The following is a 24622-nucleotide window of genomic DNA, read 5'->3' as shown; positions in this document are numbered from 1 at the left end:
GCTTCCCACGCCACAGTATGGCAATGCCTCCATCTGCAGGGCACAAGTGGCTATTGAATGGTTTGATGAGGCTGGATGGCTTCTCAAACAAGCCACATGACAAGTAACAGGTACCTGCCATAATGGCTGCATTAAGCATCTTAAAAGTTTCCCACGCAAAATTTCTCACCAAGAAACGGGACTGATTCTCATGAAAACGAGTAAGTGCAAGTGACGGCGAGCGCGGTGACAGCTTAAGACTTGGAGCATAATTTCGAGGTGGATGTTTTCTTTCCTCCACCGATAACGGGCCAATCAAATCCAAAACGATGGAGTCAAGACCAACAAGCCAGTCACAGCACAAACGTCCTCTCTGGGCGATGGGATAGTTTAACTGAATACCGTTTCAAGAGGAGCTTATAATGTTGGACTTTTCCCCTGAAAGACATTTGTCAACAATGGTCTATGGAGACTCAACCAGTTATGGATATGGTTAGGTTATGGATAAACTATATTGGGAAATCGTTGACATTGTGTATTAACCCATTGAGACCTGAAGCCGATTCTACATGTCTCCTAAATCCCAACAGTTTTCTGAAAAACGTATGTTTCTATATCAGTGGTGTTCAATCTTTTTCATGTCAAGGACCCCCAAAATTATATGTATTTGGCGGTGGACCCCCATCAAAATATTTTGTTCCAGGGACCCCCCAGAAGCAAAGATTTGAGTTAAAAATGTTCGCTTTAAAAATATATATATTCAAAGATTTTCACATTTTCACGAATTTTCAAAAATAGCAGATCTACAAGCTCGTAGCGCGGCACTCGGTGCCGCGCTACGAGCTTGTAGATCTGCTATTTTTGAATAGCCCAAAGTGTGAAATAATGCTTTTTAGCTCAAATCTAAAAATGACACAGTTCCAGGTCTCAATGGGTTAAAATAGGGCTGATAAAAATCCCGAACACTTGTGCCATTTCAAGATATTACGATATCGTCTCTGTCGGGTGGAAACCTCATACATCCAGAACTGCTACTATTCAGGATTCAAATTCCAAAGTATGAAAAGCCACAAAGACACAAAATCCACAAGCTCAAAACACATCCCTTCGCACCGCGTTTCCAGCTTGCGGATCTGCTACTTTTGATGCTTTTGTGTGACGCTGTAGTATGATCAAGTAGGGTGTTAATTTACAAACACAAAAAATGTAAATATGGAGATGAGAGGTTTCTGCCCGACAGCACCGATATCTACCCTTATTAACCCTTTAAGACTGGGACCGCATCTGTGTCGTTTTAAGATTTCTTTGGCTATATAAAAATAGCAGATCTACAAGCTCATAGCGCGGCACCGAGTGCCGCGCTATGAGCTTGTAGATCTGCTATTTATTTATTTTTTTAAATCGTGAAAATGTGTGCAAATCTTTAGTTTGAATATATATATACTTTTTCAAAGCGAGCGTTTTTAACTCAAATCTTTGCTTCTGGGAATTTTACAAATGTCTTCTACACCCTAACAGTTTTTTTTTCCTATTTTTTTTTTTTTTGTATTATTTTATTGTATTATTATTTTTTTTTACTTATGTTGCTATATTATCAATGGTTTTCAAACTTTTTTCATGTCAAGGACCCCCAAAATAATATGTATTTGACCGCGGACCCCCTCTCCCATCTAAAAATATTTTGTTCCAGGGACCCCCAGAAGCAAAGATTTGAGTTAAAAATGTATATGAAAGATTTGCACAAACTTTAAGGATTTTTCAAAAAAAAATAGCAGATCTATAAGCTCTTTTGAATAAGCCAAAGAAATCTTACAAAATGACACGCATGCGTTCCCTTCCCGGCTTTTAAAGGGTTAAAAGGTTGCCGTTGTAAAAAGATGGGGGGGAACGCACCGGTTGAGGACGACGGCGGTGTAGCGGCGCTCCACGAAGATGATGCCGCACAGGATGTTGGTGAAGGGCGAGGGGAAGTTGGCCTCGGGCCGCTCCTTGGCCTCCGCGCCCTCCTCGTCCTCGTCCTCGTCCTCCGAGTCGCTCCAGGACACGTAGTTGTCCTGGTTGCGGTTGTTGTACCACTCCACGCTCTCGAACTGCTGCCGCTCGAACGGCTTGTACTCGTGCAGGATCTCCAGCAGCCGCAGCACCTATAGGGTTAATCGCATGGATTATTAGACCATTAGAACCGCTAGCCTTGGCTATTCAAAAATAGCAGAGATACAAGCTCACTGATTTTTATTTTTTTTACACTCTTCCGGGGGTCCGTGGACAAATGTGTATCAATTTGGGGGGCCGTTTGAGGACTACTTATTTAGAAGGCAATTGTAGAATCGGCCTCAGGTCTTAACACATTAACCGCCAAGAACGTAGTCCTACGGTCCGTTAAATCCAACTGTTAAGCGCCGAAACCGTAGTCCTACGGTGCGGGTGTTTTTTCCTTTTTTTCAAAAAAAAAAAAAAAAAAAAAAAAAAATCGATTTTTTTTTTCCAGGGACCATTTTCAGTGTAACACCACCGGAAGTGACCCGGAATTTACCCGGAAGTAATTGTTTCCCGTCCGTCTCTATTCTAAGGCGCACACTATAACTCCATTTTGACTGTTGTAGTTTTTTCTCCTCGCATTTCCCATGTTAACATAAACGGTCAGAACTCATACATCCTGGCTCCTTTTGACACGCGGTCTCGACGAGTACACAAAGGGACATGTGGACGATGTTTACAAACAGTGGATCGCGGATTCTAAAGGATTTTAACGGGGCCTATGGCGACTTGAAAAAAACAAAAAACAACAATAAAAGCTTGGCAGTGGTGAGCACATTATGAGATTAGCCCTTGGCGGTGGATGTGTTAATAGGATAAGGCAAAACAACATTTCACAACTGAAAATGTTTGTATGTCCTAATGTGCGATTTGTGAAACAAATCACACATTAAAAAAAATGTGGAATAATAATAAATAGCAAGCTCACAACATGACACATTGTGAACTTGTAGATCGGCCATTTTATTTTCATTTATTACAGAGGAACCTAAATGAGTCTGGCAAAAAATATATTCATATATATACGATTATCGCAAATAATCATGTCAGGTTTTTTTTTTGCTACTTATCCACTTAAAACCCCAGCATCTGTATTCTGGGAGAAAACAAAGCGAAGATATTTTAACCCATTAAGACCTGAGGCCGATTCTACAAATGTCTTCTAAATCCCAACAGCATTCTGAAAAAAACGTTTGTTTCTATATCAGCGGTGCTCAAATATTTTCATGTCAAGGACCCCCAAAATGATATGTATTTGGCCGCCGACCCCCATCTCAAAATATTTTGTTCCAGGGACCCCCCAGAAGCAAAGATTTGAGTTAAAGATATTCAAAGATTTGCACACATTTTCACGATTTGTCAAAAATAGCAGATCTACAAGCTCGTAGCGCGGCACTCGGTGCCGCGCTACGAGCTTGTAGATCTGCTATTTTTGAATAGCCAAAAGTGTAGAAAAATGCTTTTTTTTAGCTCAAATCAAAAAGTGACACAGATGCGTTCCAGGTCTTAATGGGTTAATGAAGGGCGGAAAAAAACAGAAAAGACACTAGTACAGAGCCCTGAGGGACTCCCGCTCAACAACGTATGGGGTTGTCAGCGGTGATGTAATAATTGGTTGACAGGAGGAGGAGGCGGGGGGGGGGACTGGCAGGCAGCAGCAGCGGTACCTTGGGCGTGACGAAGCGCAGGTCGAGCGAGGCGGGCGAGAAGTGCTCCTCGCAGAGCGCGTGCACCTTGCGCAGCGCCGTGTCGGTGAGCAGCAGGAACTTGCGGTGGAGCTCCTCCTGCTCGTGCTTGATGTACTTCTGGAGCTCGCGGACCATGATGCCCGCCGCCTTGTCGGCGCACCACGGCCCCAGGACCAGCAGCACCGCCCGGCAGTCGCCCAGGACCTGGGGGGAGGAGGAGGGAGGGGAGGGGTTAAATCCCCAGAGTTAATAGGCTCTATTCACAGCAGCCATATTATTATTATGAAGACATTCACAGGTGTTACCAATGATACTAATGAAGGCTCTGTTCCATTCTTGGTCAAACAGAGTCAGGGTGCTGATATTGTGCATGTTGTTGGCTCACTGGAGACACTCTGTTACACCAGTGGGTCTACAGTTGGGGGTCCAGGGGACCCTCATGGGCTTCCAAATGGCCCCTTACGGGTGTGTAACTCTGAGAGTGTACAAATGGAACCAAATGGACCCTTACGGGTCCATTTGGTTCCATTTGTACACTCTCAGAATTATGGGCAGGGTCCCCACGGTCATGAAATTCCTGGAAATATTTTGAAATTAGAAAAAAAAAATCCAGTACTGGAAAAGGTTTGAAATTGATCAAACATCATCAAAGGTCCTGGAATTGATCAAGGGTCCTGGAAAAATATTTGGCTATGCATTGTTTTTGGCTATTGATTTTGTTAAAACAAAACGTTTTCATAAACATGAATAATATTACACGAAATATGTAACATAAGTCGTTTTTCGCCGAACGGGCTGTGTGACGGCAGCCTAATGTATGTCTCAAACTTTATTTTTGCTACACTGCCTATCTTTGGGCATTCTACATAGGAGTAAGAGACACATTATTGCGCCGAATGATTGTTATATAGGCCTGGAAATTGGGCTAAATATTCTGGAAAAGTTTTGGAAATTCACTGCTAAAAATGTGTGGGGACCCTGTATGGGGGTCCTGGAAACCACTGTGCTAGACTAAATGGAACAGAACCTTCATTAGTATCATTGGTAACACCTGTGAATGAAGTGATAATATGGCTGCTGTGCATAGAGCCTATGGGGGTCCATGGCCTAATGCATATCAAACTCATGGATAAAAGCAAACATGTAATCTCACAACTGAAAACGTTTGTATGACCAAGTCATACTGTGCGATTTGTGAAACATTATGAAAGGAGCCCCCACACACACACACACACACACTAGCGCTGATTCAGCAATTAACAGTTAAACAATTAACATAAAATGTAAAATGATGATGTTTTAGAAGCATTGTTCGCGCTGTTCTACATACGGCCAACCGGGTGAAGAAATCGACAGATTGAGGCTTTAACCTTTGCTTGTATATGAAATATCCGAGACTATTAACACATCGGGTGCCAAACACGGTAAAAAACGTGTTTTCAGAGAGTAGCGTTTAGGTGCCGAACACGGTAAAAAAACGTGTTATCAGTCTTTTAGTTTTTTTTTGTTTTTTTTCACAAGGGGGGGGGGGGGGGCTAGCGCAGCTCTGGAATCACCCACGGTGACTCTGAGAAGGAAGGGACAGATGGATCACCGTGCCAAAAAACATGGCTCCCCGTCCGATCTCCTTGATAAAAAACCTCCGTATCTGCTTAACTTTTACAGTGGGGAAACGAGTCATTTTCGATGGGCGACAGTTTGACCACTTCAAACGATCCTATCTTAAAATGCTAACCGGAAATAGCTACAAGCTCTCAATGCGTCGCAAACGCTTTGAGAGCTTGTAGATCGGCTATTTTCGCTGTGCGACATGCTTGCATAGAAGACAGGCTGGCTTCTATGTTATCCAAATGACTGAAATCAGTCAAACTGAGGGTACTTGAAATGAAAAAAAAGCTTGAGAACGGTGGGGTTCTCAAGTCGGTTGGGGAGGCCGACCTGTTTGGATATGAAGGTGGGGTCGCGGTCCTCTCTGGCCGCTGCTACGTTGCAGTCGTCGAGGAAGTGGATGGCTTCGTCCAGCTCGGCCAGCAGGTGCGAGGAGAGGCCGCTCTTGTCCACGTACGCGCCGCAGTCCAACACCACTTCCCTGGGCTGAGAGGCGTACCTGCAGGGGGTGTACATTGAACTCTCAAGCCTCATGCGTATAACCTAGTCCAGTGTTTACTCAAACTTTTTTTTGTTATTTGTGTACACCGTCAAAACTAACAAACCTGTAAGGGACTATCTAGAATCCCCTCACGGAACACACACATTGGTGCCCGTGCGCAGTGATATTACTTGCCGTCGCGTTAGGTGCATCTACTTTTTCCACTGTAGTACAGAGGCATACCCACTGTAGAGGCAGGACAGGCGGTCGCCTGCCCAACTAAGATCTCGCCTCCCCTAGAAAACCCAAATAACCCGAAAAGGTGTCATTGCGTGCTTAATGTCCTCAAAGTCACGCACCCAAAAAGCTTTGAACTGAGCAGATTGGACCTTCCGTTCCAGAGATAATGGCCAACATCTTGAAAACGGGCACTTTCGGCGGTTTTCGATTGATTTGAAATTTCTTTTTGGGGGGTAATAGAGGGGGGGGGGGGGGCAAAAATAATTCTCGCCTGCCCTAAGTGTAATTCTTGGGGATGCCACTGTAGTAGCTCATTGCACCAAATGTACATATTTACCTGTACAGTATTTGAAAAGTTTAACTACTATTAACCCATTAAGACCGGGAACGCATCTGTGTCATTTTTTGATTTCTTTGGCTCTTCAAAAATAGCAGATATACATGCTATGAGCTTGTGTATCTGCTATTTTTTTGGGGGAAAAATTGAAAATCTCAAATCTTTGCTTCTGGGGGATTCTACAAATGTCTTCTAAATCCTGACAGGTTTTTTTGAAAAAACTGAAGTTGCTATCCACCTGTTTCCTAGGCTGTGTGTTTTCCACTTCCTGTCGGATTTCATTGGATATCATTAGTCATCTGACCGGTTTCATTGGATTTCATTGGATCAAAAGACAGGAAGTGGAACACAGTGAAAAGCCTAGGAAACAGGTGGATAATCAGTGGTGCTAAAACTTTTTTCATGTCAAGGACGCCCAAAAGCAAGAATCCCCAGAAGCAAAGATTTCAGTCACAAATGTTCGCTACAAAGATTTGCAAAAAACGTTCACGATTTTTCAAAAACGGCAGATCTACAAGCTCGTAGCTTGTAGATCTGCTATTTTTGAATAGCCCAAAGAAATCTGAAAATGACATTAGCTGACACTTTTTCCCCGGTCTTTAAAGGGTTAAAGCCTACCGGTCCAAGACCACCAGGTCGGTGGCCGTCTCGGCGTTGCTCCTCAGGATGCGCTCCAGGTTCAGGATCTTCTGCTCCAGCTCCGACGGGTCGCACTTCCCGTTCAGGATGGAGGCGGTGAGGCCCAGGATGCGAGGGGGGCTGCACGGACAGCCCTCACACAGCTGGGGGGGAGAGAGAGAGAGAGAGAGAGAGAGAGAGGGAGAGATCGTTAGGTGGATTATGAAAAGAAATCCCCTCGACTTGTGGGGAAATCACAAAGGATTGCTACAAAGGATTGGCACTCTGGACTCTGAAAAAAAGAGTTGAAATTCGTAACGGGTGGCAGATCCTCATCGACGCAGTCGGGGCAGAAACCTTGCATCTCCGTGTTTCAACTTTTATGCCGTTTTTTTCTCGCAAATGAATGCCCTCGTTCGTCGTACTACGGTTTCACACAAAAGTAGCAAAAATAGCCGATCTATAAGGTCACCAAGATCTGAATTTTTTTGCTTGCTTTAACCCATTAAGACCTAGAACCGTGTCATTTTTAGATTTGAGCTAAAAAAGCATTATTTTACACTTTGGGCTATTCAAAAATAGCAGATATACAAGCTCGTAGCGCGGCACCGAGTGCCGCGCTACGAGCTTGTAGATCTGCTATTTTTGAAAAATCGTGAAAATGTGTGCAAATCTTTCAATATATATATTTTTAAAGCGAACATTTTTAACTCAAAAACTTTGCTTCTGGGGGGTCCCTGGAACAAGATATTTTGATGGGGGTCCGCGGGCAAATACATATAATTTTGGGGGTCCTTGACATGAAAAAGATCGAGCTCCACTGATATAGAAACATACGTTTATCAGAAAACTGTTGAGATTCAGGAGACATGTAGAATCGGCTTCAGGTCTCAATGGGTTGAACCAAGTGAAATGGTTAAGTCTGTGTGGGTTTTTTAAAGTATTCAACCAAGAGCTTGCGACTAAATAATAACTACATTGGATCCATAGGAACACAGGTTCTTTTTTTCTCCCCCCATTTCCTGAAAGGTTTTGGACACACAAGGTTTCCACCGGACAGCAATGTCATGCAGAATACCAAAAAGAAAAAGGGGAACTCCCGCGCTCACAAAATAAGTTTAAATGCTTAGCAGCAGTCAAACAAACAAACAAACGCGTTTGTTTTCGGGCCCCTCTGGCCTTCGTCAAGGCGCGTTGTTTGTTTTGCGAGAACGGATGTTCCCTTTAAATCACAGACAGGCTGCAACGAGCCGAGTATCAAGGATATATCATCACATGTCATGAAATCCACTCTGTACGCAAAATAAACAACGCAATCAGACGGAGAGGGCCTTCTGATGCAGCTTTATGTTGGGGAGCGGAGAACAACAGTATGTTTCTATATCACTGGTGCTCAATCTTTATCATGTCAAGGACCCCCAAAATTATATGTATTTGGCCGCGGACCCCCATCAAAATATTTTGTTCCAGGGACCCCCCCAGAAGCAAAGATTTGAGTTAAAAAATTATCGCTTTAAAAAATATATATATTCAAAGATTTACACACATTTTCACGATTTTTCAAAAATAGCAGATCTACAAGCTTGTAGCGCGGCACTCGGTGCCGCGCTACGAGCTTGTAGATCTGCTATTTTTGAATAGCCCAAAGTGTAAAATAATGCTTTTTAGCTCAAATCTAAAAATGACACAGTTCCAGGTCTTAATGGGTTAACGCCCTACTAGATCATACTACAGTATCACACAAAAGCATCAAAAGTACCACATCCACAAGCTCGAAAAGCGACGCGTTTCGAGCTTGTAGATCTGCTACTTTTGCCGTTTTTATGAGGTATAAATTGGACAATTTATACTCCCGTCATACGGCGGTGTTGCGTGCCGAAAACAGTTAGATCTAGCTATTTTTTCTGCACACAACAATGTTGTAATGACGAAGTATAAATCAGGCTCAACCACATGAATCCTAGCATCCCTATACTGGGAGGAACATTCTGCGAAGATAGCAGATCTACAAGCGTGCGCCCGTGCAACGGTCCGTGCATCGGCTATAATAAGAGATCTGGTGTAGAGGAGGGGGAAAAAACAAGCAGATCAAGTATGGAGCCCTGGGGGACCCCGGTCAAGTATATAGGGTTTAAGTGGTTTTAAACCCGACACACTCAGAGGGTCTTGAATGACGTGCAGAACACGTCTTTTCCAACGTAAAAGATGTAACTTATGATGCAGCGTCCCATCCTTCTCTCAGCAAACACCGGTTCTCAACATCGGCCTCGAGGACCACACAGAGGTCCAAATCAAATCAACCCTGACAGTGCTGTAACTCTAAGAAAGTACAAACGGAAGCAAATCGCAAGTTCATAATTATAAATACTAGAAAATCCGTCAATCTCCATCTTTCCTTCAGCCGTACCACTCATAGCCAGTTCTCCATTAACCCATTAAGACCAGGGACGCATCTGCGTCTCATTTTAAGATTTCTTTGGGCTATTCAAAAATAGCAGATCTACAAGCTCATAGCGCGGCACCGAGTGCCGCGCTACGAGCTTGTAGATCTGCTATTTATGAAAAAATCTTGAAAAAAAAATGTTTTAAAATTTTTCAAAATTTCAAAACTTTCAAAAAACCTCAGGTCTTAATGGGTTAAAGACAAACGTTCTTTACTCTGGAATACCCACATACGTATTGCCAACTCCTCATCTTCCCTCAGTAACTTTAAACATAGACTGAAGGTCAGCCTGATGAATCAAGCCTCTCGTCTCCACTTGCTTCTACCATATAATGTAGCCCTACTTCTGCACACACACACACACACACACACACACACACACACACACACACACACACACACACACACACACACACACACACACACACACACACACACACACACACACACACACACACACACACACACACACACACACACACACACACACACACACACACACACACACACACAGGCGCGAGCGTGTGTGTGTGTAAAGGGTCGCTGGTGGGCCTCCGGAACCAGACTCTGAGGAACAGTGACCTAAAACATCATTGTATGGACCCGTTGGACTTACCTTCATGATCTCCCGGTATGGGTGGTCGGTGATGGCCAGGTGACACTCGTCGAACACCACCAGGTTGATTTGAGACAGTGGTAGGATTCCGTTCTTCAGAACGAGTTGGAATATGTGGCACGTCATTACCAGTACCTGCGGGGAGGGGTTGGGGAGATCAAATCAAGAATTTACAACTGGTTGATTTTCAACGACGCAGAGTAACCCAGAACCTCCCATCAGCGTTAACCCATTAAGACCTCGCCACGTCTAAAAAAAAATCTAAATCCTAAAAAAAAAAATCTAAAAAAAATTAAAAATAATTTTCACGTTTTTTCAAAAATAGCAGATCTACAAGCTCGTAGCGCGGCACTCGGTGCCGCGCTATGAGCTTGTATATCTGCTATTTTTGAATAGCCAAAGACATCTAAAGTGACACAGATGCGTTCCAGGTATCAATAGGTTAATGAAAGTCGACTAAAACTATGACTACTGCCCTTTTTCACTGAAGAAAACGAAACAAAAAAAAAGAATAAAAACCAAGCTGTGATGGTTAAGACTATATTGACAATTTGGTCAACAAATACAAAACTGGACTAAAATGTTAGGGAGGGACTGGAGTTCTTAGTTCCAGTAGAACTAAGACAAGTGGTTTTATGCTAAGTTGCGTGCGGGCGGCGCGCTCCGAAAATAGCCGATCTACAAGTGTCTGCGACGCATTATGAGCTTGTAGATCGGCGACGTTCGGCACACAGCTAAATATAAATCAGGCATTACGACGGCATCATCACGGCCTGCCAAAATATATTTTTTCTCTCAAAAGCCTGTGGAACTGCTTGCTGCTTTTGTAGTATGACGAAGTAGGGCGTTAATTTACGAAAAAAACACAAACAGTTAGAAATTATGGAGATAAGAGGTTTCTGCCCGACAGCAGCAACATGGAATGCAAATCCAAAACCCGCAAAAATATGTTACACGACACGGTTCAGTTCCTGTCGTGGGAAATGGACCAAATTAGATACAGGATGTCATTGCTAACAAAGATCACAGCTCGAAACCAATCCAAGCTAGTCCTCGCGATAAAATTTACACCGATAACGGTGATAAACGTCGGACATTAACCCATTAATACCTGGAACGCATCTGTGTCACTTTAGATTTCTTTGGCTATTCAAAAATAGCAGATCTACAAGCTCATAGCGCGGCACCGAGTGCCGCGCTATGAGCTTGTAGATCTGCTATTTTTGAAAAATTGTGAAAATATTTTTTTATATTTTTTTCCGAAAAACTGTTAGGATTTAGATTTTTTTTAGAAGCGGCTTCAGGTCTGAATGGGTTAATGCTCAATATGGATCGATCTAAAAGCCCGATCAAACATCAGAAATAAACAACCAGTCAGACTGCTGTTTTTGGCTTGCCCGTCAAAGTAACACGCTCTTTTCCTTCTGAGATGCAGTGTTTACATTGAACTTCCAGAGGAGAGGGGGGGGGGGAGGGGGGAGAAAAGACAGAGTGGAACAGATGGGACATCTGTTGATCGGGAACTCACTTGTCAGGCATCAGAGCCCATGTGGCATGTGTTCCTAACAACTCGGCCATCGGTTCACCCTAATCATCATTTTAGTTTTTTTTTTTTAGATTTTTAATCTCTCTGGATTTATAATCGTCTTTATCTACACAACACTTTAACTCTCTCAGTGCCAAGCCCCGAGTTATCCCGGGACCGGATTCATGACGCAGATTCCGTTTCCGGTTCTCTTCCCCCCCCCCCCCCCCCCGGTCATTTTCTGCCAGAATAGGGAAAAACGCGTTTTTTCACACGGTATAAAAAACGAACGGAGAGCTCCACTTCTATTTTCCATAGTCTGGGCGACGAACAGTCATCGTAGTCGTGTATCACATCGTATTTAAGGCCGATCAGCGATTGTCGAAAACGTCACATCCGGTTATGACGTATAGACTGTTTGAGCCTGTTTGGGGGGGGGGGGTCGAACGAGTCAGCTAGTGATTGAGGTGTCAATCTACTGCTCTCTGCTGGTCGATCTGTGTATGTGTTTAAAACCGCAGAAAGAAAATATTTGTAAATGAAAGTACAAAATAACAACAAAACACGAAAATCGCTGGCACTGGGGGAGTACTTTATGAAAATACTCTGGCAGTCAAAAGTTAATATAAAAGGTAGTGATATAACATATCGTCTCTGTCGGGTTTTGAATTTGAATCCTGACAGTTTTGGACATAAGAGGTATATGTCCAAAACTGTCAGGATTCAAATTCAAAAATAGCTAATGTAGCAGATCGCCAAGCGCCACGTTTTGACCTTGTAGATCTGCTACTTTTGGTGCTTTTGTGTGATGCTGTAGTATGATGAAGGACACACTTTCAGCTAAAACCATCGGGCATATTTATCCTTTGAACCCATATGTTACTACTGCTGACAAATCCCCATGATTTCTAAACCCAGGAGAAATGCCCTCATTTTGAGTCCGACGTGGCCGACGAGGCTACTTCCTCGCACCTGATTTTGGGTCATCTCTCGGCTCCACTGCTGCCGGGTCCACGCCGAGGTCTCCTCCACGCTGGTGTACTCTCCCACCTGGAGGTCCGAGTGGGTCCGGACTGTAGCTGCTTGCTGAACCACAGACTGAACTGCAAACCGGGGACACAAAATCTAAGTCGGCGTGTAGTCATTTCTGATTCTAAACCAGAGGTTGTCTTTTTCATGTCAAGGACCCCCAAAATTATATGCATTTGGCTGCAGACCCCCCCCCCCCCCCCCCCCAAAATATTTTGTGCCAGGGACCTCCACAAAAAAAGATTTGAGTTAAAAATGTCTGCTTTAAAGAAATATATCCTCAAGTTTCCTAGGACATGGCGGGCATCACTTCCTGTCGATTTGATCAGGTAGGAATCACCTAGGAAAATTGTGGATATATTCAATATTTTTGCACAAATATTCATGATTTTTTTTAAATAGCAGATATACAAGCTCATAGCGGTATGAGCTTATATATCTGCTATTTTTGAATAGACAAAGTATAAAATATGGTGACGCCATATTAACACATTTTGCTGGCGACCCCCTGAAATGGGGGCCTAATGCATATCAAAAGTGTGGGTCGTTGAAATTTAAAAAGGCAGAAAACCTAGTCTAAACCCTTGGTTCTCAAAGTGGGGTCCGGGGACCCCCAGGGGTACTTGAGGGGGTTCCAGGGGGTACCCAGCAAAATGTGTAAATATAGCATCAGAATAATTTTAACCTTTTATACTTTGGCTATTCAAAAATAGCAGATATACAAGCTCATAGCGCGGCACCGAGTGCCGCGCTATGAGCTTGTAGATCTGCTATTTTTGAAAAATCTTGAACATTTGTGCAAATCTTTGAATATATGTTTTTTTAAAGCGAACATTTGTAACTCAAATCTTTGCTTCTGGGGGTCCCTGGAACAAAATATTTTTAGATGGGGGTCCGCGGCCAAATACATATCATTTTGGGGGTCCTTGACATGAAAAAGTTTGAGAACCACTGGTCTAAACAACACAAAGGGGTGGAGAAAAATATTCAACAGGGAATATTTTTTTAATTGGTAGACAATTACGGTGGTCACAGGGATCTGGATACGTGGCTATATTTATGATAGCATCCTCGTTTGTCTTACCTGTATTCACCAGAAAGACTGTCCTCTTTCCATTTTCTCGGAAGTCGCCCCGGATTTGGTGGGAGAGTTCTTTTGTTAGGAGTACTGCAATAAACGTCTTCCCTGAGCCGGTATTCAAGCAGACAATAGTATTGTGTTCAAGAGCTGCTTCAAGAAGTTCAACCTGTAAACGGGGTGGAAGTTAAAGAACAAGGTTTAAAAAGAGTGCCTTTCAAATGGTCTGCCGTGACAGTTTTCTGGATCAGGGGCCATTCGAAAGTCTTGAGTGTTCGCTGCCCACACATCTGACTACCCTATCTGTGTTAAGTGGTCAGATGGACGTTTGCCTTTCCAAAATGTAACCATAGAACAAGAAAATACACTTCTTAAACACTTCCGGGCTAATTAGTCTCATGCCCGAATGACGCACGCGCCTGGGAATGGGCTCAGATTGGACCCCATGGGCACGCCCAGGCGCGTTCTTCGCTCTTCACTTTGAAACGAAAGTGAATTAAAAAACGGATTTATTTTCAACATAAGGCGTTTTTTTTCAACATAGCGATATACGGCTCAGTAGAAGACACCGGTAATAGTTGTTTTGGAGTTTAGAAACTTAATTTTTATGTAGTTTTGCTGTTAATCTGGGGCAACATTTACTCAAATTCATCAAGCGTTTTCACCGTAAAGGAATGTCATACAAACAAAAACATTTCTTGTGTTCCAAGACATCAAAGGGGCAAGTAAACTATAAAAATAACGTTTTTTCTTGGGTGAACCGTTCCTTTAACGCAACACGTGTAAAAGGTTATCTTTGTTCTAGTCATGGTCAGGTCTTCTGCGGTCCACGCCTCAGCCCAACTAATTGGGACCGATTCATTACACCAGCTTAACCCTTTGAGGCCGGGAAGGGAACGCATGCGTGTCATTTTAAGATTTCTTTGGGCTATTCAAAAATAGCAGATATACAAGCTCATAGCGCGGCACCGAGTGCCGCGCTATGAGCTTGTAGATCTGCTATTTTTTTTGAAAAATCCTGAAATTTTTTGCAAATCTTTTATATACATTTTGAACTCAAATCTTTGCTTCTGGTGGTCCCTGGAACAAAATATTTTTTAGATGGGAGGGGGTCCGCCGTCAAATAGATATTATTTTGGGGGTCCTTGACATGAAAAAAAGTTTGAACACCATTGATAATATAGCAACAAAAGTAAAATAAATAAATAAATAAAAAACTTTAGGGAAAAAAAAACTGTTAAGGTCCTTACACACCGGGGCGATTTCTTTCATGCGAATAATACGTTTTTTTTTAAAAAACCTTATAAAGTCAATGCAAGCTTACATGGAGCGAAAAAGCAAAGCGAAAAAACGTCTTTTAATTATTCGGAACGAGTCCGAATTTTGCGTATATTCGCAGGTGTGTAACCGCCTTTAGGATTTAGAAGACATTTGTAAAATTCCCAGAAGCAAAGATTTGAGTTAAAAACTTTCGCTTTAAAAAAGTATATATATATATATATTCAAACTTTTTTGCACACATTTTCACGATTAAAAAAAAAAAATAGCAGATCTACAAGCTCATAGCGCGGCACTCGGTGCCGCGCTATGAGCTTGTATATCTGCTATTTTTTATACAGCCAAATAAATCTTAAAATGACACAGATGCGTTCCCCGGGTCTTTAAAGGGTTAAAGACGTGTCATTATGTTTCCAGCGGTCGGGGGTCACAGCAGCCCACTTGCCTGATATTTCCTAGGCGTGTAGATGTTGTCATGGATAGCCTCCTGCTGCCACGGCAGACCGAAGAAAGGCCCCATGGGTGAAGACGCGGGGGTGACCAGCTGTAGGCCTGCCATGCTTCACACACACAGAGAGAGAGAGAGAGAGAGAGAGAGAGAGGGGGGGGTTGGAGGTAGGGGGGGGGGGGGGCTGGGCTCCTCCAGTCGTCCACTTTTTTTTTTTATCTCATTTCATCCTTCGCTTTCCTCTTGTTAAAAGTTCACTGGGGGGAGAGACACGAGTACAGATTAGACATTTGATATAATATCGTCACTGTTGGGCAGAAACCTCTTTATCTTCACATTTTAACTTTTTGCATTTTTTTTCATACTTGAAATTTTTATTTTTTTATTTTTTTCCGAAAAATTGCTAGGACTTTGATTTTTTTTAGACGCTGCCTCAGGTCTTAATGGGATAAAAAGCGTTTCTTATGGGGGGGGGGGAGAACATTTTCAGTTGGGGGTGTCCGCGGTCAGATACATATCATTTTGGGGGTCCTTGACTTTAAAACGTTTGAGAACCACTGTGACCTATATAGTCAGGGGACATTTAAAAAAATCTTGGAATAAATTCCTTACCAAAAAAAATCTTCACCAATGTGTTTGTAAAGGTGTCTAGTAACACATCTCACAAAGACTGAAATGCAGTTTCCCTAGGAGAATTTTTGACAGCTCCTGAAAGTTGGGCTACCCACCATAAACTTACGCGGGGGAAAAAAAACTAAATTTAATTCTGTTTTAAGTAGCATGAGGGGCCAAACTAGGGTGTTATTATGATTCCGAATCCATTGCAAGCATTTGTTTTGCACCAAAACCACTCCTTGGGCTAAAAACGGCCATCCTTTTCCAGGTATACTTTTTGTGTAGAAAGCCCATTGAGATTGGGCCGTTTTTAGCCCAAGGAGTGGTTTTGGTGCAAAACAAATGCTTGCAATGGATTCAGAATCATGAAAAAACACCTTAGTTTGACCCATCACATGCTACTTAAAACAGAATTCAATTTTGATTTGTTTTCCCTGCATAAGGTTATGGTGGGTACCCCAACTTTCAGCAGCTGTCAGAAATTCCCCTAGGGAAACTGCATTTCACTCTTTGTGAGATGTGTTACTCTAGTGATGTCCAATCTTGGACATTTTTCTGCTAATATCCCCCGATAGAATAACCGGCAAGAATACAATCAATAGTTGCCGCCCTAAATAAACACAATGCCCCCAGAGCAGTGTCGTGGCATTTTAGGCCAACAGTCCCTGGCGTACAGTAACTTAACCCATTGATACCTGGAACGCATCTGTGTCACTTTAGATGTCTTTGGCTATTCAAAAAATAGCAGATATACAAGCTCGTAGCGCGGCACCGAGTGCCGCGCTACGAGCTTGTAGATCTGCTATTTTTGAAAAATCGTGAAATTTTTATTTTTTTATTTTTTTCCGAAAAATTGTTTGGATTTTGAATTTTTTTAGACGCTGCCTCAGGTCTTAATGGGATAACCTGACCCGTGTATCATAATGAACACTCTGCAGGTGTCCTCCATACACATGGGGGCGTGTGCCAAGACTGAAACTCATGTCAACAGAGAGGCGTGAACATAAAAGATGCAAACAAACATGGTTCCCTTTTCAAATCGTTCGGTTTCGTGTGTAATGTGAAACGTAACTTATGCTTACAGGTAAGGTCAGAGACACGTTGCGGGGCAAATAGCACTTAATCTGGGCTTCATGATAGATTATCCCTCAGTCGACTCCTGATGAGGTGCCCCCCGCATCTCCCAGTTGCAGCTTGACCTGCGAACGCACGGCATTCCCAGAATGAGCCATTTTACATTGGAGTAAAGCTTTAAATTAAATCTCATGACTCAAAGTTTAACCCATTCAAAGCAGGAACGCATCTGTGTAACCACTTAATCCATATTTTATACTTTGGCTATTAAAAAATAGCAGATCTGCTATTTTTGAAAAATCTTTTTGAATGTATTTATTTTTTAAATGGAGCATTTGTAACTCAAATCTTTGCTCCTGGGGGTACCTGGAACAAAACGTTTTGAGATGGGGGTCTACGGCCAAATACATATCATTTTGGGGGTTCTTGACAGGAAAAGGTTTGAACACCACTGACATATAGCAACATACGTTTTTTCCCCAGGAGCAAAGATTTGATATTCAAAGATTTGCAAAAATAAATCACGAAATAGCAGATCTACAAGCTCGTAGCGGGGCACTTGGTGCCGCGCTATGAGCTTGTATATCTGCTATTTTTGAATAGCCAAAGAAATCTAAAAATGGCACAGATTATTTCCTGGTCTAAATGGGTTAATGATGCTGTTTAAGTATTTATCATTCTAAACCTGAACTAAACCAGTTGAAGAAATAACAGATTTGAGGGCCCGTTCAGAGTATGGGAAAGGGGAAAGTATCCCCATTGGCTTAGAGGACAGCCAATCAGGCAAATCTGTCGAATGCAAATCTGTAATGTGTTGAAAGTAGGTCTGTCTCTTCTTAGACCAGCTTTGCAAGCTGGTAATAACTAATCACCGAAAACAGCCGATCTACAACCTCAGAACACGTCGCAGTGTCGCAGACGTGTTGTGAGCTTGTAGATCTGCTATTTTCGGTGCGCAACATGCTTTCATAGGATACATGCTGGCTTCTATGACATCCAAATGGCTGAAATGAGTCGTGGCGACAGAGCTTTAATCCATGCATTTAGCTGACTAAGTGGCCAAGATAAGCACAGGTGATGGCCATATTTTTTTTTTCATTTTTTTCCCTGTGCTCCAAGTGTTAAAAATCAGATGTTAGAACAGTTTCCGCTGAATGTACGAAATGTCAAAGAAACTTTCCAGCTTCCCACTGGCATCCATTCACGTTCACGATCAAAATCAGGACTCCGTAATCCCCTTATTTACCAAACAAGTGAAGTAGTGCAACAGGATGTGTGTGGATGGAAGGCTGACAGGCTGAGAGAAATGTCAGGGTAAAGATGATGTCAGGGTTGAAACACAACAACAACAACACGTGCACGGATTTAAACTCTGACAACATCATCCCCAGCCTGGCAGGCCCAGGAACAACATGGCTGCCCTCCAGCTAAACAGCTACATCTTGAATATTGTATTGGTCATTCACTGCCACCGCCGTTTTTCCTTTTTCTCCTTTGTACACATAGTGTTTTGTATTTGTTGATGACATGCATTATTTGTTATGCTATGTTCATGAATTGAATACATCGGACCACAATGGAAACAAGTCCCCTGGACTTTTTTGTTATCCTTTCAGCCTTTAATGTCTGACTGTACCTCGTGCTGTTTACATTTCTGACTAATAAAAGTATTCAATAAATCAATCAATTGGGACAGAATAGTGTAAACCTATCTTACCTCTGTACAGAAGGGCAGTGGTGGGACTTCTAGCTGGGGTTCTACAGCTCTGTGAGGAAGAAAACAGAAAGGATGGGTCAGAGGGCTCACATTCAGTGACAAGTTCAGTGTTTTGAAATAGAAACTTTAATCAAATCCAAGTTATTTTTCCTTTTTATCATTACTGCACTTTTTGTCAAACTATCAGTCGATAGCGTTGCGAGCTTGTACATCTGCTATTTTTTTAAATATATTTGAAGAAATATCGAAAATGTTTGGAAAAGTTTGAAAAGAAATGTTTTGAAACAAATCTTTTCAGATGGGCATTGATTGGACCCAAACCTCTGGCATGGGTCCGGCTCTAGTGACAGTTAGCCGATTCTGGGTGGGCAGCAGTCAAGTTCAGAGCTGTGGTTCTCAAACTTGTTTGTGTCAAGGACCCCCAAATTGACATATAATAGCCTGAAGACCCCCCATTTGAAAAGATATGCCAGGGACCCCCATAAGAGACTATTTTTTTACGGCTATAGCAGCGTTCCTCAACCATTTTAATTTCAAGGACCCCCAGCATTTGATATGCATCAGACCACCGACCCGGATTTTAAACCATTTTGATCTCTGGAACCCCCCCCCCCCCGGATCTGCAATGTAAGTATCATCAGTGTAAGTTCAACTCTGAGAGCGTACAAATGGAACTATGTACGCTCTCAAGAGTTACTGACACATAAGGGTCCATTTGGTTCCAACTATCTATCATTTGGCTGGGGACACACTCAGAACCCCCCCCCCCCCCCCCCACCACCAGGACCCACTTTGGGAACCACTGATTCAGAGGTAACGGCAGACAGCGACGGGCGACTTTTCAACACTTTCCGACGCAAGGCCCCAAATCAAGACCACACGTCTCTCGTCTGACCACCGCTGTGCCGCACAGCTGCAACCAATCCCGGCCAGTCAGCTCAGCTCAGCAGACACAAGCCTTCATTTTTAATGGTGCGGACCGCTCACAACATTTGCTGCTGGTTAAAGCCCCCCCCCCCCCCCCCCCCTCTGACCTGGAAACCCATGCGGGGTTGAGCTACATCCAGGCACTAAATCAAATCTAACCTGATTATTCACCGGGGCTGGCCTGGCTGCGCCCCCCGAGACTTTAACTTTAAAGAGGCGGTGATGGGAGTCCTCCTAAATATTCTTATGCCAAGGACCTGTTCCACACAGGTGCTGTGTGACAGAAACACCTTCACGGCCACATGGGTGTTGGTGGCCTACTGGAAGTGCTTTAAATGCCTGAATGGGCCTCAGGGATTGAACCAAAAACTAATCTCACGACTGAACATTTTTGTTAGGCTGTCCCAATCTGTGATTTGTGGTAACAGCGTGAGAGGAGTCTTCCACACTAGCGCCGTTTCCTAAACAATATGTAGAATTATGTTTAGATATTATTCTTAAAAAAAGTCCTTGCTGTTCTACCTTGAGCCAACCAGTTGAAGAAACTGCAGAATGCTTTTACGAAATATCCTAGACCATAACGGTTTTATAGGAGACGCTTCTGAACATGATATTCTATTGCCAGCTTGATTGAATACCCTTTAAATCTCATAAAAATGACTGAAATCAGTCATGGTGACTGACATGGGGCCTTCAGAAGAAGTGTGCCGCCAAGTTTATGGGACACTGGTTGAGCTGTAGAAATATATACGTATCAGCATGATCTAGTCCCAAACACCAAACATTACTCCATTTAGGCTAGTTACAAATTGTGTGTTGATGGCAGGCTATGTAGATAACACTATTAAGAGTCAAACTACGGTGGTCTTTCAAACTGGGGGTGGTCCAGATAAATGCTGCCTCTGGTTTGTCTTTGAAATGAATTACCAGCCTTCCGCTTTTCCAACACTGTCAACTTTGTTTCCATGACATAGCACTGATGTTGCATGTGTTGTCCAGCTTCTGGACATGTGGGAATGCTGAGGCTGTAGGTGAATCACTGCATATTAGGAAATGTCCTCCTTTTTGGGCCAAGATATAATATAATTACTGCGTCTACACACAAATTCACTGATGACTTGGAATGATCTGGCTGTGGCAATACAATCGGTTAAAGTATTGGCATGTGCTGCATTGATACATTTTCATGTTATAAGTCAGGGGTCCTTGAGGGGTTTCAGGGGTTCCCCAGCCAATTTGATATAGTATCAAAATCTATTTAACCCTAATACTGTATATACCTAGGCAAGTATCACAACGCATTGCAATGCGATGCGTTGTGAGCTTGTAGATCTGCCATTTTCAAAACATCTTGAAGAAACATTTGCAAAATTTGGTACATATTACAACATTTTAACAACTGAAAGCTTATATTGGGGATCCCTAGAAGAAACTATTTTATGATGGGTTTCCGTGGCCAAATACATTAATATGGGGGTCCCTGATATGTTTTAGAACCACTGTTATAAACCCAGCTTGCCCCCTTCCTTTACGCTTTCACCCCATCCATAAAATCCCAAACTCACTCTTAGTTAGGCTGTGGCATGTTTAGTTCAGCTTGAGCCAAGATGATAGAAAGAGAGCCTTTGGTAAACAATACAGATAAAAACCAATTGAGCTGTTTGGAAACACAGTCCGACAAGGAACGACAAATACTGTGCAAGATTTATGACACTGTGGTGTCTGTCTGCACCACAAGGCAATACGACCACTGTGTTTGATCATCTGAAATGCAATACAAAGTGGTCTACGACAAAACCAAAGGAACAAAACACAGGTTCAAGAAAATCCACTGTTTTGTTGGTTAGTTTTTTAAGTTTAACAAATGCATGATGATTCCAAAGTCAAATTTTTATCTTGTTAACCAATCGTGATCTCATATTGACCAAAATGATCTGATTATTATGATTCTAGCCATAATCAAGCAGCCATACCGACATGCATTGACAGCAGCACCTGAATGCATTCAGATTGGTGATTACGTCCGTCAACCGTGACTTCAATATGGTGTACCGGCATGGGAAACCTGGAATTCAACCTTTCAACCACCTCTACCAACTGTGACTCACAACTATAGAAGATTAGCTAGGTCCTTGAACCTGCGCCAAATCGGGGGAATATATAAACCAGGCCATGCGCACTGACAGTGACATAAACAATAAAACCGTAAGAGCTGCCAGAGACGCTACACACAGCAGATCCTCGCAAGCAAAGTCAAACAAACACATTACCACGGATACAAGAGCATCAATACTTCCAGGAGACCAATCTGTCTTTTTTTGCAGAGCGAACGCTATCAAACATTAATCTTCTCCTAGTGCCATTAGTGCATTTACACTGTCATACCTCTGGTGCGCCTGGTTCGAGTTCCAACAAAGCTTTCATATTAAAAGGGGTTATTAATAACAGCATAAAATTAGGCAGACTGACTTGTCGCTTAGCCTCTACACATTTCAAGCAGGGGGGTGCCACAGTGCCGAACCAGATTAACACAGTAGCACAGATTAAAGCGCACAACTGACACCATTACCTCAAACAACACTAGCCTGATGCTTGGGTGTTGTACACTAAAGTACAGCTTTAATACCATTCAAGTTAGATCAACGGTTCTCAATGCAGGGTTCAGGGACCCTCAGGGTTGCTAGGGGTAGGTACCAAATGGACCCTTTCACAGGATTGTAACTCTGAGTGTGCGCAAATAGAACTGAATGGAACTACACTCAAGAGTCATAGGGGTCCTTGAAATTAAAATGTTAGAGAATCAATGACTGAGACTATGGTAACAAAAGTAGTATTAAATCACATTTTAAGGAACAAATAGTTGTATGATTTCCATGCATCTCCTGGAATCATTGACTTAGCAAATAGTATTCACCACTTTCATATCACATAGCAAAATAAGTTAAATTAGGCTACTTATAACTGTTCAATTACTAGATATGTGGAGATTGGACTAATGTTGGCAAGAGGGTCCACACGATGAGTAACGTCAGGTACAACAAAACAAAATGTGTCCCAAATGTGTGGAGTTGATGACACATTACATCATCATAATTTTCAGGAATACTTGTAATGAACTAATACAATGAATTGAAATACATACATGAATTATTTTTGACAAACAAATGACTTCCACATTCATTGGCCTTTCTGTCACCCGGGCTAAATCTGAAATATCTAAATGATACTCTAAATGTAACGAACACAAACGTGATACAAAAAAATAAAGATATAAATATGGCTACAATAAAGACCCAACAGAATGCAAACAGACTTGTTGTGTGACAGTGTGCAGTAGGCTCTATGCACAGCACCCACATTATCACTTCTTTCACAGGTGTTACCAATGATACTAATGAAGGCTCTGTTCCATTTAGTGTAGCACAGTGGTTTCCACGACCCCATAACTCTGAGAGTGTACAAATTTTGTTCCATTTGTACACTCTCAGTTACACACCCGTAAGGGGCCATTTGGAAGCCCATGAGGGTCCCTGGACCCCAACTTTAGACCCACTGGTGTAACAAAGTGTTTCCAATGGGCCAACATGCACACAATATCAGCACCCTGACTCTGTCTGACCAGAATGGAACAGAGCCTTCATTAGTATCATTGGTAACACCTGTGAATGTCTTCATAATATGGCTGCTGTGAATAGAGCCTGTTCATGGACTGAACGAAACAGTCCCTCATGCGTGCTAACAGGTGCCACGCCGCAAGCGGACGTCTAACCAATTCCGTGGCTCCAGGGGTCGCTAGCATCGTCAACTACTTTTGTTTCTTTAACGAGAAACAAAATGTTATGTATTAAAAACAGTCACACCGTGTCCAGTGTGTTTAATACGGGTAGTGCGGAGTGGACGGGGTTATATTATGTGCGTTTAGTTTAAGTTCAGGGGGAGGGGAAAAGGGACAAACCCCACAGCGAGCTGTGCGTGGAGACGCAGAATTCGACAGGTCACCGACTTGGGTGCAACAGTGACCGAGCTAACTAACGTTAATTCGTGACACCCGCGGGCTAATGAGCTAACGGCGAGCTAACCCTTATTCCGAAGAACCAATTCTGTATTAAATTCAACACGACACACAAACACTGTAAATAACACACATACGGTGCAGAAAGCAGCATGCATGTCTTCACTACTGAGCAGTTAGCACGCTGCTAGCTGTAAGCAGCAGGCTAGCCGTTAGCAGCTAACAGCTAGCCTGCCGCTAGCCGTTAGCAGCTAACCTTCTGCTAACAGCTAGCCCTGCGCGTGCAGGCCAGGGTCTCACACACGGGGCTAACTGTTAGCAGCAGCAGGCTAGCTGTTAGCAGCTAACAGCTAGCCTGCTGCTAGCTGTTAGCAGCTAACCTTCTGCTAACTGCTAGCCCTGTGTATGCAGGCCAGGGTGCATACACACACACACACACAGGCCGACGGACGGGGTCGCACACACTTTTTTTTAACGCCGCTTATTTATCCAGCTTCGTCTCACCAGTAAAGTGGGCTATTTATTTATTTCGGGGCTGAAATGGTTCCTGCGTGTCGTCCTGGCCGTGAAATGGCTGCTGCCCCCGCTGTTCCCCGTTCCCTCCAGCCGCCGTGCGGTGCCGATTAGCAGGCTGTCTGTGTGTGTTATGATGGGACCGCTTCTCTTTGCACCTGGGCCTCAGTGTTGCCACGTCCTAGTGAGAGAAACAAGGAAGGAAGTGTGGGTCCACGAAAACGAGCTCAAAAGAAGGGACTATACCAGTGGCCAGTGGTTCTCACACTTTTCCATGTCAAGGACCCCCAAATTGATATGTATTTAGCCAAGGACCCCCATCTCTCTTCGCCCATGGTTCACGATTTTTCAAAAAAAGC

At 43.0% G+C, this 24622-nt stretch overlaps 1 protein-coding gene across 2 annotated transcripts in view; it reads right to left on the bottom strand.

Annotated features, from left to right (window-relative positions):
* Positions 1–24342, bottom strand: part of dicer1 (dicer 1, ribonuclease type III) — an 81819-nt gene extending 57477 nt beyond the window's left edge. The window contains exons 1-11 of one of the 2 annotated variants that reach the window (XM_084045238.1): positions 24255–24342; positions 18812–18858; positions 17103–17219; positions 15403–15662; positions 13686–13848; positions 12545–12675; positions 10048–10182; positions 6989–7152; positions 5643–5811; positions 3684–3908; positions 1873–2123 (exon numbers count right to left, since the gene is read on the bottom strand). In XM_084045238.1, coding sequence (XP_083901364.1) covers positions 1873–2123; positions 3684–3908; positions 5643–5811; positions 6989–7152; positions 10048–10182; positions 12545–12675; positions 13686–13848; positions 15403–15516 — 1352 coding nt within the window. In that variant the 5' untranslated portion in view covers positions 15517–15662; positions 17103–17219; positions 18812–18858; positions 24255–24342. Of the gene's footprint in view, positions 1–1872; positions 2124–3683; positions 3909–5642; positions 5812–6988; positions 7153–10047; positions 10183–12544; positions 12676–13685; positions 13849–15402; positions 15747–17102; positions 17220–18811; positions 18859–24254 lie in introns of those variants that run through there. The other variant, XM_084045239.1, reaches the window with a different exon arrangement.
* Between the last annotated feature and the right edge of the window lie 280 nt (positions 24343–24622).

Source organism: Gymnoscopelus microlampas (assembly GCF_963454915.1).
Source record: "Gymnoscopelus microlampas genome assembly, chromosome: 20".
Taxonomy (NCBI): domain Eukaryota; kingdom Metazoa; phylum Chordata; class Actinopteri; order Myctophiformes; family Myctophidae; genus Gymnoscopelus; species Gymnoscopelus microlampas.
Note: the sequence above shows the minus strand (reverse complement) of the source record. Positions and strands in the feature narration are given on the sequence as shown.